Source organism: Haemaphysalis longicornis, unplaced genomic scaffold (assembly GCF_048455015.1).
Source record: "Haemaphysalis longicornis isolate Haplotype H1 unplaced genomic scaffold, Haemaphysalis longicornis Haplotype H1 scaffold_1, whole genome shotgun sequence".
NCBI lineage: Eukaryota > Metazoa > Arthropoda > Arachnida > Ixodida > Ixodidae > Haemaphysalis > Haemaphysalis longicornis.
In genome coordinates, this window is record NW_027526203.1 from 378,104,002 (window position 1) to 378,121,257 (window position 17,256).

General features: G+C 44.7%; 1 protein-coding gene across 1 annotated transcript; it reads left to right on the plus strand.

The window, feature by feature from the left end:
• The first annotated feature begins 6,128 nt into the window (after positions 1 to 6,128).
• LOC144155150 (magnesium-dependent phosphatase 1-like) lies at positions 6,129 to 15,380 on the plus strand. Its single transcript, XM_077686417.1, has 6 exons — positions 6,129 to 6,400; positions 7,429 to 7,489; positions 10,043 to 10,150; positions 10,465 to 10,572; positions 11,770 to 11,855; positions 15,213 to 15,380. The coding sequence occupies exons 1-6, from the start codon at positions 6,370 to 6,372 to the stop codon at positions 15,287 to 15,289; spliced, it is 471 nt and encodes a 156-aa protein (XP_077542543.1). The 5' UTR covers positions 6,129 to 6,369; the 3' UTR covers positions 15,290 to 15,380.
• Positions 15,381 to 17,256: the final 1,876 nt, after the last annotated feature.

Here is a 17,256-nt window from a genome sequence, read left to right on the forward strand (position 1 = left end):
GCTACCACAGCTACGGAGATATACAGCGCTCCGAAAATTGCCGTTTTTTTTTTTTCGCCCTTTTAAGCTGACATTTTGTCACCGCAGCTGCACAAGTATTTTTTATCCCACTCTGCAACGGTTTTCGGCGGAAACACTTTGCAAACGCACAGGATAGAAAACATTGAAGCCGAATATGTGGCTTTCAAAAAAACGATGTTTTGGTCATTTTTTTTTTCAAAGTTAAAAGCCGCATCCTCCCCTTAACAATAAAAATATTCGATAATAGCCGAATATTCGAAATAATGCAAATGCATTGTTTTCGAAGCGAATACGAATATAACATATTTATTATTCGAGTAATATTCGACATTTTCGAATATTCGCACACCCTTACTTGATGGCTTTCTCTGGTGAAGTTGTTTGCCATTTATTTTTTACTGCTAACTGTGCCACGCACCCTACCACCCCTTTGAAAGGGTTGGAGGTAAACACATCTTTATTTAGCAATTGATGGATTTGTTCGGTGGAATGAATGAATAAAATCTTCAGTGGGCATCGCCATCTCTGGGCTGGACTTGCCCAAAAGAGACTGTCATGTCTATGTGGACTTCCGCAAGTACCGTGAGGATACACAAGGGATGTAGACGCCCTCACCTCCTTCACCGCCTTCCCCATCCCTGACTAGACCTTCAGTCACCCCTTCTGGATAAAGAATTGTAGTAATAATTCAACAACAGGTGCTGCTGTTAGGGTGCCTGCCCGGCGGAGGGAATCCTCAGTCCAAGATCCCCTGGCTGTGGCTGGCCGTGCGGGCCCTGTTCACCAGGTCGAGCTAGACTGCAGAGTCCTGGCTGGCCAACCATGCCTGCCACTGTCGAATGGAGGATTGGAGATGGGTTGTAGACCTGGTGTTTTCTGGCACTCCCATACCTGATGGTATAGGGTACCGAGTGCTGGGAAGTAATGGCAGGTGGCTCGATATTCGGTCGGATATACGGCATAGAGGAGGGTGCGGTGCGGATAGGTGTTGGTTTGGAGTCTTCTGCAGGTGGTAGCTTCATCTCTTGTGAGTTGCGGGTGTGGATGGGGGAACATTTGCCGTTGGTGTTGGTAGTGGGCCAAGATGTCCGTGTAACGCAGGAGAGGTTGATTAGATGCCAGGGGTGACGTTCCTCCTGTGAGAAAAACGAGGCGTGAGCTGCCTTGTTCCCCTTGAGGGATTCGTGACCAGGAACCCAGACTACGTAGACCTCAGGAGTGTTCAGGCTTGTTTGGAGAATATAGTGCCATTTTGGAAATGCGTCCTCGTTGATAATCTTGCAAGCGATCTGCGAGTCCGTGATTAATGGTGACTGTGTCGTGGGCAGTAGTTATTGCAGCTTCTTCGGTAGTATCGGTTGATGTGGTCTTAACCGTGGTGAGAGCCCCAGCTGCTCCACAGCAACGTATGTTAAATCATGAACATTTTAATTAAAAATATAATGGTACAAAAGGAAAATTTTCATTCATGGGTTCACAATGAGTTGCTTTCACATTGCAAGACTTCTCAAAAGCCCAGCTCAGAGTATTTATACTGTTGATTAATATTTGAAAGCAATGACACTTGAAAAATGCTAAACACGACAGCCCATTGTTATTATTGGCAGCTTGTTGACTTGTAGATGTCATGTCTTTGCCAGGAGTGCAAGGGACAGTGTAATAACAATTGGTGGGTCATATCTTCATCACGTGCAAGACACACATGCACGACAGCGAGACCACAGTTAATTTTACAGAGAAAATTTGTGTACGCAATGCCGAAGTGCAGACAGTGCACCAAAGTTTGCACATCACGCAGCAACTGCACATTTAGTCGAAAGGGTTGGGCAGGATCTGTAGTGTACAAAAGGGAGTGGTTCACCCCATCATCAAATATGCTTCTGCCAACCTGTGCTGCTGATGTCATGAGTGAGGAAATAAAGAACCCGTTCTTCACCTTGAGCATCTGCCAGTTTTGCCAGGCAACTTGTTCACTCATTTCCCTACATATTCTTAATTTCAAGAATTCCTTCCTAACTTTAGCATGTAATTAAAACTGGCAAGCTGATAAGGAAGTGCCACACTAGATGCAAAACCCATGAGAACAAATTGCCAGCTAGCCTTTGCTTACGGTTTTACGCACTGAAGGTCACATGAGATGAATCGTAGTGGAGGGCTACAAATTAACTTCACACTTAACCTAGTGTTTTTGTCGCCATGAGAAAGACAGCTGGAGTGGCCGGAAACTTCAACCTAGTGCTTTCATGTTCACAACATCATAGCCACTGAGCCACAAACGTAGTTACCGTCAACCTTTATTAGGTCTTGAGTGGCAAAGCCAGCAAAAAAGGATAATGCTGAGGATATAGGTACATCATGGTATCAGGCAAGGATGAAGCTGCGCACGGACTAAAGTTATTAGGCTGGGTGCACCTTACTACCATTGTAGACTGACAGTAGCAACTAGTCGAACCTTAACTTTTCAAAAATTTCCTTGGCGTAGTTTTTCTATTTAAAGAGTGTTGGTTAATTTGCAGAATGCTTATTATAACCTGCACTCCTCACTCTGCCATGAGGCTTTCTGAATTAAGTGGGAAAACGGGGCAAATTTCGAAGTCCCAATCAGCTGGGTCTTAGATACGCATGCACTTGCCAGCCAAAGATAATGGTCGAAGTTAGGCACAGGAGCACACAGGGAAGGGGAACAGGTAGTAGATCATACCCGGCCCAATCACTGAAAGCTCATTCGCTGATGGTCAACTAGGTAGCTCGATGGCCCATTTGTCAATAGGCCAATTGGTAGGACGGAACTATTGCAGGCTGTGCTTTTCTGTCGAACAAGGTTAAGCATTCATACACTTGCTAAAATGGTGCTCTTGGGGCGATGCTATAATTTTACTTCGTAAAAAAACCTATTAGTAGATTTTAAGTGTTATTTTTTTAAACTGTTTCCTAAACTTCATCCACACTGCTTTTTTAACTCTATCCAGTTATTGAAGAAGATTCAGTTTAGTATCATGTACTGGAATGATGTATCATACATTACACCAAACTTATAGTGTTTTCGATATCCCAACTGTCACGGTGGCATTTCAGGAAGCTGCCTAATCACTGCAATGTTATAAAATGTCAGTGTTTCTGACGCATAAAAAGTCGGGTTCCAGAAATTAATTTTGGCATACATCCCACAGAACCTTGTAAGGTGGCATGAGGTGCTAACCTCGTAGCAGTGCCATGCATTGGACAAATAAAACGGGAACATAAAGGTATGACGCAGCACACAAAATTTTTTGGATTCTTTGTGTGCAAATAAAAATTATTGCATGCCTTAGCTACAACCATAATAGCACTTTATATAAATACAACTGAAACATTTTGTTATTGGAAATCTTCAATGAGTATTGGATTTTGCATGTTTTGGTTCATATTTGCACATCTTCATCTGAACCCAGTTTATAACAAGCAAGGTGGTGCTGGCCAGAAATCTCGATTAATCGGCAGTTACTAACAGCCTAAGTGCTCACACACACAGTAAGCACGGCAGATAATGAAGCAGGCGACCTATAGTTACACTGAAAAACAACGCAATAACTTTGCACTGACAAATTTTTGCTTTGGGTGGAATGGCCGAATCTTGCAATCTTCCATGGTGAATGGTAGCATACCGTATTTATTCGAATATAAGGTTATAAGGTGAGGTTTTTTCCAAAATCCGTCATCTAAAAGTCATACTCCGCCTTATATTTGAAGCTCAGTATATGTATATAATATGCGGATTTTTTTTACTCTCCAAACTGCACCCTTGCCTTATAATCGTGACTGCCTTATAATTGAATAAATACGGTAGTTTTGGATGCTATTACAATTTTCAGTGCCACGTACATCCACACTTAGTAAGTGAATTGTTGTTAGGGAACCGGCAAACCTAGCCTTGCAGAGAGTGCCGGCAATCACTCCATGCTAGCAGAACAAAACTATTTGCGTCCAATCACCACAAGTCCCGGAGGACTCATTCAAAACACACACATTCTAGTGTGACACATTTACACTTGACATGCCCTCTGTGCTAATTCTGAAAGGAATTAAAGAAACGAAATCATTCTCTGTACCAGCTGGTACTGGTGAATAGTTTTTATTCGATGAGTACAAAGTAAGTTCATGCCACGCTATCTGCATATAGTGAGTGTAGCATTATGAACCTCAGCAAAGAATGTGCAACAAATTTAAGATATCATCAATGTCTTTTGTGCACACCGTAAAGTTCCGAAAGAACGACCACCCAAATTTCAGAGATATCAAGTGAAAATACAGGATGGGCAATCTTTCGGGTCAGGTGCGAAAAACTACAAAAAGTGGCCGCACCGCAAACCAAAACTGTGGAGATATCAAGAAAAAAATACCATATGGGCGAACTTTCAGCTCAGTGCGGAGAGGACAAAGAAGTGACCGCATGATTCGCGTTTATTTTGTTCACTCAACGGCGCTAAAGCCATCGACTTTAGGGGGTGGCCGATCTTTGGGGTCTTTAAGTAAATTGAATATTTCACCCCTAAAGAGGGGTGGGCATTCGCTCGGAACTTTATGGTAGACCTTGTAATTATTCGATAAATAATTTTTATCCATGTGGACCTTTGATAAATGTTTCATTTGACAAATATATAGTCCTATTACTAGTGGCTCTATCCTTTAATTGAGTGTACAGGTAGACCAACAATACCACCATCTGTGCCTGGCTGTCGAAATGTGTTGGCAGTTCAGCAAGATTTCTCGTGACACTTTCATGTTGCCTTGAACCATGACCATGCACTCTTCGCTACCATCCTGCTTGTGGTGGCACAGAAGGGCAGGATTGACTATTCGGTTATTAAATACTAAGGCTGTACCAGCAAGAAGCGCATGGCACATTACTTGGTGAACTCTGTGCTAGTGCACGCACCCATATTTTCTTGCAGCTGCAACCCCAGTGTTTTTTTTTTTTCATTTATTTTGTTTATTGGCACCCTCCACTTCATTCAGTCACAAAAAGCAGCCTCTCCTAGGGTTCATAGTCACTGGCCGTTACAGTGACGGGGGTTGCGGAGCTGGTGGCGAAATGGTAGGCGTATTTACGACATTTGCAACCATATTTAATCACAGCCAACTCCAAGCGCACTAGCGAAATTTGTGCTACAAGAGCTGCTACTAACTGTAGCAAGGTGGCAAGGTATACGAGATATGTATAGTTGAACGTCCTTCCATTAAAATAAGTTGGTAGTCAGCGCTTGTCCCGTTTTCTTCTTTCTTTGTGTCCCCGTCGTTTCGCACTGTTCCCCAAGAAGAAGAAGCTGCTACAACATTTTTTTGCTATTATTTACCCCCTGGCACCGCCATTCGTCACGACGTACGCGGGCAGTTCACAGGTATGTTGCATGGCGTTGCTTTTGTTCCAAGGTAAGAACCATCTTAACCATATCACAGTAGGCCGAAGCCAACCACCCGAACCACTGTGCTTCCCTTTCACCTAGGGGAGAGCACTGCCCCGTGGTCTAGACGAATATCTTTCCCCATCCCAATAAATGCCATATATTGCATCCCAGCGTATATTCCCCGCAATGCCGCTTCTGCAAAGCCCCCGGGACTCTCTTTCACATGGTAAGGGTGGTAAGGGGCTGCACATGCCCCACTACATTCGCGAAATCCCTCCCTTTCTTCTTACGAGCTTTGGGAGACAGCTCTGACCAGCTACAACTTCAACGATCCCCGCCTGCTCGTGTTCAGGGCTGTTGAGGCTGCGAAAGCTCAAGGGGTCTTGGTGTTTCTTAGACTGAGGACTCCTCCCCATTGCTTTTTGCAATAAACACGTTTACCCTCTCTGCCCTTCCCCCTGATCGCAGCTAGGGTGGCGCCACTAGAGTGTACTAGAAGACCGTGGCCTCCGCGATCGGCTACCGGCGGCGCGCCGCCAGCAGCAAATCGCGGAGGCCACGAGAAGACTCTTCTAGTACACTCTAGCGCCTTCCTCCATGCTAGCGCCACTACGGCGCCGCGGTCACCATGGTACCTGCACCCCGGCACTGCCGGTTCCGGCGGCGCCAGCGTGTAGCTGGTGTAGCCAATGTGTAGCCGCGGCGGCCGCGGCTGGCTTGTGCGCTGGCCTGTGGCAGGACCATAGCAGGACCCTTGGGACCTGTAGCAGTACGGGCGTTACGAGCTGGTACGAACGCGTACGGCGCCGTCAAAAAGGCTGGTGCGGCGACTAGTCGGCGTGACCGAACTTCTAGTCAGTCGTGAGGTGCTGGTTGTACCGTCGAGTACTGTACATTCTAGCACTTTACGCGGGCGTAAAAAGTCGTGGTACTACGGTGCTACCAAGCTTGCGTATCAAGCGCAATGCGTCCGAAACTTATTGTCTTTGATTTGGGTAAGTTAGAGACTCCCAGCCATTAGCCGCGGTTTCCTAGCAGCTTCAATCCATCAGATGTCAACGAGTTACGAAGCGCAGGATTAGTAGCGAAGAGATCCAAAGGCACAAGGCATGCAAGTGCAATTAGTGCAGCTCAACGTAGAACATTTTAGCTTTTTCCACTTGCAGTGCTGCCTGACCCGTACACATGCGTCTAAATTGTCCATGCTAAGCAATCGACATGCAATTGTAGGTTGCGAAGACCCGCGCACCGGTCGTGTTTCGATATCCTTGCTTTCTAGGAGAGCGCGAGTGCATGCATTTAACTTTAGGACTGCTCAGAACTCCTCCAAAGCTGCTCCGTATGTTATTCACCCATTGAATTTTATTGTGAGAGCATTTTTGGACTGTCCAGAAACTGTTCAAAACTGCTCTGGACAGGCGAATAAAAGAGACCTTTCGTACCCGTTTCCTGCGCGCCACTTTCAAATTCTGGATTTTTCATTTACTGTATGTAACATACTTAAGTCCATTATCATACATTAGCAGTTCACGTCACTCACTACACAATATCAGCGATACATCGTTCATTATAAGGGGAACTGCCGGTCATTTGCAATTAACAGTAGTAATTCCCATACCTGTGCGTAAATTTACATTACTAAGTCACATGGTCCGCACAAACCATGGTGTACAAAACTGGAAATAGTCACTGGGACTTGTTAAACAGCGCAACTTCCTTATACTTCTATTTTTAAAACAATGTTTTAAAAGAACTTTAAAAGAACCAAATTATTTTGCTGTAGTTATTTTTCCACATCGTCTAATTTATTGCTGGGCTAACAAAAACCTATTTCAACAGCCTTTCTGGAGAGTCAGTTTTAATAACTGCCATTCCCAATGAGTGCAGTTCATTGTTCCATCTGAAAAAAGTTTCCGAATGTACCAAAACTGCAGTCTTTGAAAGTGCAGTCTGCGAATTTTCGGCACATCTGTGCCCCTTAAAGATCACATTAATTATTTTGTGTCCTTTTGTTTTGCAATAGACTACACGTTGTGGCCCATGTACGTGGATACTCATGTCACGCCCCCATTTCGGAAAGAAAAGTAAGTGGCTGCCGAGTCCTGAGTGACTATTATTCATTCTGGGAATGCACATTCATAGTCTGCATAATCTCAGTAGGGGCTGCATGCATTTGTTTCAATTGACAACTTGTACGTTTATGGTGTTGTGCTGCTGAGCACGAGGACGTGGGTTCGATTCCCGGCCACGGTGGCCGCTTTTCTGATGGAGGCGAAAAGCAAAAACGCCGGTGTATACGAGATTTCCATGCACGTTAAAGATCCCCAGGTAATGAAAATTATTCCGGAGCCCTCCACTACTGTGCGCCTCATCGCCGGCGTTGCGTCGGCGCGTTAAGCCCTACAATCAATCAGTCAAACAACTTGTGTATGTGTGTATGTGTGTGTGCGAAAAAAAGGGACGAGCTGCCAATACTCCCCCTGATGACAGCATTAATGGTACAAACTCGTGATGATGATATCAGGCACGAGAGAGGCATGGCTACTTATTCTACAACTTCTTCCCCCGCGTAAAAATGAATCAGTAGGTCCGTGTCGAACAAATTTTTAAGTCCATAGATAGCCAAGTTTACGTCCACATGAGATGAAAGAGTTGGGCACTTTGCGGCTTCTGCTTCAATCAATGTCAATGACGTCTTGACTTTTGTCGAACTGTAGAATGAGCTACTGCTGACCCTAGATGATGCATTCTGGGCAGGCGAGTCGAGCTGCGTTTTCCAATCTTCTTTGCAGGTATTCCATGCTGTTTCATCCAGTCATCATTTTTGTTTGTAGCAGCTGGATGCATGCAAGATGTATCCGCATTATGCCTTTTCTCAGAGCACACGATTGGTGTTCTAGTGTTCGGTGCTGCTACAGCTATGCCTTGGGTCAGGGTGCACTGTACACCTTGTAAAAAATTTAAAACGTCAATGTATTTCCTTTACTTTCCCAACCTGCAGCTGTTGCTGGCGATTCTTTCGCAACTTTGGCAAATTATGAGCACAGCCAGCTTCCAGCCCCTCAGTCTTTGAACATGTCCTCTGTGCCATTTTCACCTAGTTTTCTTTGCACAGCTTCCTCTGCTGGGCCATAGGATGCAACATTGGATGACGAAGTACATCAGGTCGCAACAAATTTTTATTTTCGTCTTCGACGTAGGAATCAGTGTTAAGCATCCCGGGATTTTCACTTTTGCACTCTCCATCGCACCCGCCGCGGTGGCTCAGTGGCTAAGGCGTTGCGCTGCTGAGCACTAGGACGCGGGTTCGATTCCCGGCCGCGGCGGCCGCTTTTCTGATGGAGGCGAAAAGCAAAAATGCGCGTGTGTACCAGATTTCAGCGCACGTTAAAGTTCCCCAGGTGGTCAAAATTAATCCGGATCCCTCCACTACGGCGTGCCTCATCGCCTGCGTTGCGTCAGCGCGTTAAACCCTACAGTCAAACAATCAATCAACTCTCCATTGCTGGCCACTTTACGCGCTACTTCACAATTACTATCAGTCTTCTTCTGTATGAGGTCACTTCGTCGTGCTGTGTCTTTCCTGGAGAAAACACAGGATGGCCAGTTTCCATTGGCGTCATATAATTCTAATTCATGCCTGAAGTATCGGGAGGTATGCCATTCTTCCAGGGCAAGGCAGACATTATTTGCAATTACGTATAAAACAAATTTAAGAATCAGCATTTTAATCACTGGTTTTGAGCACCTGTTTCATTAGGATATTAAAGGCAGATAATAACCAAAACTGCCCAACTTTACAAAAGTTTTGAGAGATATGCGTCCTCAAAATTGGCCCTCAAATGCACCGCATCATGATGTGCACCTACCGTAAATTGTGCGGAATGGGAAACACCGGGGCATTTGAAAACCAACTTTGAGGGTACGCAACCACCAGCAAGCCAGATGTAGAATTTTTTTTTAAGTGGGGCAGTTTTGGTTACTACTTGTCTCCATTTTTATAATGTGAACATATATGCCCTAAAAACAGTACTAATTAACAGGCTTTTTCTGAGCTGTTGGTAATTAATCATTTAAGAGCAATGACAGATGGGTGAGTTGTGTTTCATTGCAAATACTGTTTACCTGACCCTAAAACATACTTGAAAAAACTACATTTCAGCTGCTGTTGTTTTCTTTTAAGAGTGGGTTCGGATCCCACCCGACGGGCATTTTTTCTCCATTTTCTTTCTTTCTTCCCAAATTATTTATCTGTTTCAATGACCTACCACAGCCTCCCCTTTGCTTTCCGAGGTTTTCTTGACTGCCAACCCTTATTTCTGTATTATTTCAATGAGCCCCTCATTTCCTATTCTGATTCGCTACACACATATATAATATATACATACACATACACACAAACTTCTGGGTTTGGTCTGGAGAATAAATACAGCGGCTGGATGCATGTGTGAAGATTATAGTTTTACTAGTGTTTGCGGTCAAAATGTGTGTGTGTCTGGGTGTGTGTGTGCATGTGCACACAGTGTGAGTGTGGATGCAGTATGCTAACTTTTTAATTGTTCTGTTCTAGCAGTCCATTGCATTGAAGAGTGCTGATCTTCTACATGGTGTTCATGCAGATTACACTCTCTTTGCAGTAACAGAATTGTCGACCGACATGGACGAAAAGTTAGTGTATATCCAGAGGTTCCGGCTATGCTACAGCACCTGAAATCCCAAAACTACTTAATGGGAGTGGCATCAAGGTAAAAAACACACAGCAAGCATTTTTAATTAGTCATGTTTGAAAAACCCCAGCATACATATTAGCATTTGTAGCAACCAGTAGCTTTAAATCGCTATGAGAAAAATGTAACAACATGCTTACTGGCTCTGAAAGGCCAGAACGAGTGCTGCTCCTTGCATAAGTCTTCTGTTTTTCGTCTGCTGTACACCCTGGTTCTGAGCACAAGCCTGGTTCTGAGCACGCCTTTACTACATTTGTTAACCAACTTGAAGAAGCACGTCCGGATGTTGGCCACAAGAACTTGTCACTAAAAAAAATTTTTTACTTCCACAGGACTGAGGACCCAGACGCAGCAAGACAGCTGCTTGCCATACTAGACTGGAACAAGTACTTCCCCTATCAAGAAATCTATCCTGGCTGCAAAGTGACCCACTTCAACAAGTACTGCATATGCTTTGTCTCACTTTTTTTTCCCGGGTGCACGCACCGATTATTTATTTGCATGTGTTAAAATTTTTAAAATTCACCATTTTATGCAACAAGGAACCAGAGGTCACATGGGGCAAGCTGTAATTGAAAACTCTGATGGAGCACACGCACCAAGCTGCCATTCTCGTAAAGGTTTTTGTGCTTCACTGTCATTAGAAACAGAGCAGTGACGTGGGCATTATGTATATTAGCACATGCCTGAAGATAAGTTCTTAAAATCAAGGTATTTTGTTATGCATTAGTTTCTTTTCTTTATTTCAGATGCACAAATTTTAAGCTCAAAAGTCTGATGCTTACTTTCAAAGGTCTGCCTGCTTTTAGTGTGCAAGCACTCCGATGGCAACTACAGTGGTTTGACGGTGGCGTTGTAACCAAGTGAGCAAAGTTAAAGAAAACGGCGGGGAAAGTGTGGCGAAAGTGTAAGGGGGAGGGCGGCACACTCTGCTTTGGCATTATTTCTCTCACTGCTTCCCCCACACACTCTTGCCAGACGCTACCCCTGCGTGCGTGACTCATGCAAACCACGCGACATTTGTGCGGCAGGTTCAAACACGGCTTTCAACAACATGCTTGCCGGTGGTGGCTACGCACCGCGAGATAACAGCACAGTAGCACGCGTCGCCGTGCGTTCGCTGATGACGCAATCACTTCCCCAGACGCAGCAGATATGCGCCATGACCGAGAAGACTGCAGGACTGCAGTTCGTGCTGCATACATATTTCGCATTAGGGAGCGTAGTAGTAGTCGTCAGTGGATTTTTTCCTCTGAATTTTGATGGTCACCTTTGCAGTAATTGTAAAAACCTTCTTTTTTATGATTATTTCCCCCAAAGCTTTGTAAAGTTAGAAGAGATAAATATTTGAATTTAAGAACAATTTGTTTTCCTGGATTTTTAAAAAAAGACCAACGAAAGGCTCTAACCATTACAGGGGTTCTAAACAATTGACAGTGCACAAACAATATTTTATCAACATAGTATGCGGGATTGATAGCATTACATTTTTGTTTCCACCCTGTGCTATTATATCGAATTTAGCTGAAGCTATCCTTCCCTTTTATGCTCCCCCCCTGTCTTGCAAAAAATACTCTCGCCACCCATGGGTGTGAGCAACTACAAACTTGTATGCCACAATTTGTTTGTTCATGCAGGTTTTCGCAGCAGACGGGCTTTGCATACCAACACATGCTGTTTTTTGATGATGAAGCGCGGAACATCAGAGATGTCTCAAAACTCGGTATGTGTTATTTATTTTGCCAGGTTCTCTGTGTTTGCGACAGTTTTGTCATTTTTGAGCAGCAAAATAGTGCTTTTTTGTAGACCATTAGTAGTTAAGGCAGATGTCACTTTAGAGAGCTGAAAAGCACACTCCCCACTCCCAGACCTGGCAGCCTAGCAACATGAAAATTCAGGAGACTGCAGCAGGGGAGGGGGGTCGCGTTTTTTGTTTGTTTGTTTGTTTTTACAGTTTAGCATTTTGGAAATTACTGAGACCGGAAACTGACATTAGAAAGAGGCAAGGGTATTTATTTTGAGCTGCTTTGTTCTTTCATCATGGGAAACTCCACTCCTGGTTCTAGTAGCAGAGAGCGCCAAACTTCTTTACTTGTGAAGGGACCTTTTCCCTCACCTTCTACTGGTACAGTGACGAGTGTGTCTCGCGGCTGGCCTTTCTAAGCTATAAACAACGTCCCGGCAGCACCCAGACACATGGTGCACGTGGTATACCATGCACACTGCGGTATACTGTGCACACCGCAGTGTGGTGCGTATGGTATACCAAGCGTCTATACTATAGTGCCTTGAATATACTTAGCGGCACTCTAGGGTATGGTTACAAAGAACTAGAAGTACGTTGGCGAGTGCTCTTCTAAAGCATTGCTACTGTCGCAGCGAGAAAGACTAACGTATGCGCATGAGTAAAAAAAAAACTACCTCTGCTGTGGCAGCCACTTTTTGGGAGATTCGAGATAGCATTTGTACAATCACAAGATGTGGTCAAAATTAGGGAGTCTCCCGAACAATTTGGAAGAGTTGGCAGGTATGCACTTCACACATTAATGATTCCCGTCAGTAGTTTTGAACATAGTAAATAAACTGGCACATTTGTGAGGTTGCTCACTCAAGCGTAGTTGAGCCAAATGTCACTTGTGTGCAGACGTGTGCGAGCTTTGGCCCATTTTCATCTCCGGCCAGTAGCCTCCCGCCAGTTACTTCCATAGCGTTATGGACGACACTGGGGGAGGAAAGTAAACGAGTGCTCTTTTAATATGCGATAACTCTGGTAATACTGATTTTTATTAAGATTACACTCAAAGTGCGCTTTGCAGGACCACATGTGCCTCATGGCATTATTGAAGGGTATTGCTCCAGGGCCCCTTTAATGTTACAAAGGGTTCCTGGTGTTGTACATCAAAATTTAAGTGCTCAGGCTGACACTGAAGCTCGTACAAAAGGCAAAGAGTGGCTGGCCTCAGAGCAAGTTGTTGCCTTGCTTATAACTCGTGGACTGGCATTGGAAGTGCACTTTTTGTGTACATACATCCTCCCATGGCTATAAAAGTGAGGCTGCTGCTCATCAGCTCACCGCACAAGTGTACGGAATGTGCTGTGAGCATACTACAGTAGTATTACTTATTGATCAAATCGAGAATGACTAGCTCGGGGAGAGTTGTTCCCTGTGTAAAAACAAAGAAAAACTCCATTCTCTTGACAGTCCCAGAGTGACTCAAAATGCATTAGCATCAGGGGCAGGGATGCCATACAGGGAGGAAAACACTCCTTGCACTTCTAATTATGTGCCTTGAAAATTTCTGGATAGAAGTGAAATAATTCCATCGCATTTGACTCGACTGACCGTTTTACTACAAGCATCACACAGTAAATAATTCAAACAAACCAAGACTTACTGTGCAGCTTGAAAATTCATATGTGGTGTTAAATACAATAAGAAACAGCCAACTTATGTTGCAGTGGGGAGCTTGAGAATAATTTATACCACCTGGATTGCTTAAACATGTCACAAGCATTGTCTACATGGGTGCTTTCGTATTCCAACTTCTTGACATGAAGCTGTAGATTATCAGTGTTGTGATTCTTGTGGTAACTTTTCTGGCTCATAGTCAACACATATATGTTCAGGAAAAAACAAAAGTTCTATAGACTGAAACAACATGTGCAATTCTGCTTTTCGCTAGCTCCAGAAATTGAGGTAGCTGAGCATTAACCCCTTGGTACCACAAGAAAAATGCCCATTTCCATTTGGCTGTGGCTACCCTTTTTTTTATCCGCAGGAAGCTTTACGTTGGAAATGTTATGCAGTACACAAAAGTGAACCTAAATAAATACGATATCCCGTTACGTAGATTCCGGGAAATGTTGGCGGTAATCTAAAGTTTTATCCTTCACACACAATTTCTATAAGATGTTATGTAAAACGTAAAAATATGCTGCAAAAACAACAGTCCTAGCTAAAAATGTTTCAGTAAAAAAAATTACATGAATCGTTGACTGGTGTTCCTTAGCACAGTGAAGGTCAAATTTCTTTTAAAGCAAAGCTTTCTACCTCTACCAGCCAACGGTTCTTTCGTGGCGTGCGGGACAGGAAACTCAACGTGGCCGCGGAGGGGCAGGGCAGTTTTCACTCACACAGCACAGTGTAGGTGGCGTGGCGAATTTACCCAGCGTTCCCCACTCGCTCACGCCAGCGGGCGCATCGGTGCGACCCGGCTTCGTCGTCTGCTTTAGCGATGGTTGTTTTAGGCCTGTTTAGGCGCAGCTTCGCATCCATTGCGCGCTTCCTTCGCACGGCTTGATTAACTTGTTTGACAGCACCTCCAGGGTAACCCGCACACAACGGAATTAAATGGTCGTACGGCAAAGACACGTTAAAGATTGGTTTGGAGGGCAGGAAAACAAAATGTACAAACCACATACAGACATCTGGCCACTACAGAAACGCTACCTTTTGCACACTGCTTGCCACGAATGGGACTCCGTTTTCTAAATTGGTGAATACCAATTCGGTTGTTTTAACAGGTATTACAAAAGGTGAAAGGAGCAACTGGTTCTGATAAGTAGCGATTATAAGAGTTCCCTCAGCTTTCTCAAACGCAATTCTCAAACTTACTAATCTAACTAGTTTAAATCGGTATAAATGGGAATCACTCATTTAGAGCCACGTGTGTGAATCCAAGTGACGTCGCATGGGTGTCGTTTACAGCTTTGCTTTCCAACTACCTTCACAGCATGGATTGGAGCCCATTTTTTGGGGGTACAGTGCCCTTTTTGTCGCACATATGGCAACTTCGATCTACGCAGCTTACAGATTAGACGTAATATTACCCAAAGAAATAAACCATCGGAGCTGACAACCAAGGAGGTCAAAACCTTGGCAGGATAGATCAAAAGTAACCTTGCCATCAAGATTCCCAGCTCAATTCAGTCTCTTTAAATTTAAGACTATCCCCACCTGATTCATTGCTGTTTGGATCACGAAAGAAATGAAAAAGAGCGTAAAGCATGAAATGAGAATTGTTTGCATGTGTTTGCAGTCTGTATGTGTTAAAAGCAGTGTACATGTTACCTGTTTCAGGTGTCAAGTGCGTCTACCTGAAAGAGGGAATGACACAAGATGCTCTAGATGAAGGCTTACGAATGTTTGGCGCTTAAAAGTGAAGCCAAAGCCTGTCCCGAATGTTGCACGTGGAACGGAATGGAAAAGAAAGCAATGTTGCACTAAAACATTTCCTGCCATCCGCCAGCGTTGGACCGTCACTGCCGAAGTCATGCCACCTGTGCATGGAAGTGTTGTCTGCTAGTGGACGTGTCACGTGCGGTCAATCCTGCTAGTGTGCGGGGAGTGTGTGCAAGTGTCTCCAAGGTTTCAAAAGTGCAGTTTACTTTTAGCAGTGCTAGGCGATGTGCAAGTTCACAGAATGTACCATATAAGTCAGAATATAGGGTGACCCCCTTCCCTTGCAGCCGAGAAACACAAGAAAAAAGAAGCTAGGTAGTTGGCCATTGATGCAAACTTCTGTAGCTGCAGCAGAGAGTTTGTTCAAAGTTGAAACCAGCCACTGTGTTAAAACAAGTCCAGCTGACGTTTCTTAGAGGAAGCTGTCACGTATACAAAATACATTTGTTTCGAACATGGTGAACGGGGCATGGAGTCAGGCTTATTGTAGCAGGATGCACTGATTGAGAGGCTACAAAAGGTGTGATGCCCAGGTGATTTCATGAGAGGAAGCACATGCGCAGCATTTCAAGCCACCACCAGGACGACTGGGGTACCACCTTAGGATTGTGTCTAGCTAAATGGGTGCCAGATGTGGAGTCATAATTGTTTTCAAATTGAGGTTGAGCATAATTTTACATAGATTAATGGAATAAACGTTGGGATATGGGTATATGTTAGTGGACAAACATGCTGTCATTTGTTTTAGAAAATGCACATTAGAAGTGTTTCTTGGCACTTTTCTTGGAACTCCATGCAGACACCAGGTTAGCTGCATAGCAGCTTCGTGCCATTTGTTTTCGAATTGTGAAAGCAGGTTACCTATTACAACTAGTACCTAGTGAGATGAAATTCAGCACAGACAGCCCATGTCAACTAGCCATGGCGTTACTTTGTCATTCCTGCCCAATATTTCTAGCCCAACCTTGCACGGTGGTATTCACTGATACTGGCTGTAAAAAGGTTGCATACATACCCGTCTTGCATTGCTGAAAATTCGCTCAATTTCAGCATGCCTATCGGTGAAAGCAAGCATTTCTTGTAAAATGAACTTTTCTTGAGCATACGTGGTTAGCTGATCAAAAAACTCCCAAGCATTTCCCCGAGGGTGAACATGGTTAAGTGCAAATGCACGGGGTGATGCTATGAGGGGGAGTAAAGTTAAAATCCGTTGGCATTCTCCCGTGAGCGCGCGCGAGCCGACCCACGGAGGTCTGGCAGTTTATCGCTGCATATATAGGGGGGTACGCCGCGCCGAGCCAGGTGGCTGAGAGAGGAGGCGAGCGCAAGGGGAGAGGGACAGCGGCGCACGGCAGCTGCAGCCGAGCGAGGGGGAGAGGAGAGAGTGTGACGTCACGGTGGAGAGAGAGGCGCGCGGCAGCTGCTGGGGAGAGGAGGCATGCTGTGACGTCATACCATGACGTCACGGCGCGAGGAGCGGTGCGGGGAGCGGCGCGCACCCACTGCGAGGAGGCGGAGCGAGCGCGGTCACGTGGTGAAGTGACGTCACCGCGCCGTTGCTACCGACGCTCCTCTCCGCTCCACGCCGTTGCTAGGGAGAGGAGGACTGCGGACGCCGCCGCCGCCGGCGGTGGAAGGTTTGGGGTCGCTTATAAAGTGCATTCGCACTTAAAAATTACATCGTTATTTACGCCAGGAAAAGCAAGCAAAATGAAGTGTTTCTTGCTGAGCCCAACACAGCTTGCAAATGGGCTGAGATGGACACCGTAAGGTCATTGGCAAGGACAGCTTTTGTGTGTGTGTGTGTGCTAGTAATTTTACGTTTAGAAACAACTGCCTTGAAAGAAAGGTGACGATTTTTATCTTTTGATTAAAACAAATTCCAAATATTATGTGAACTTTAGTTTCTTCTTGGGCCATTGAACCCAAAAATTTTAAATAC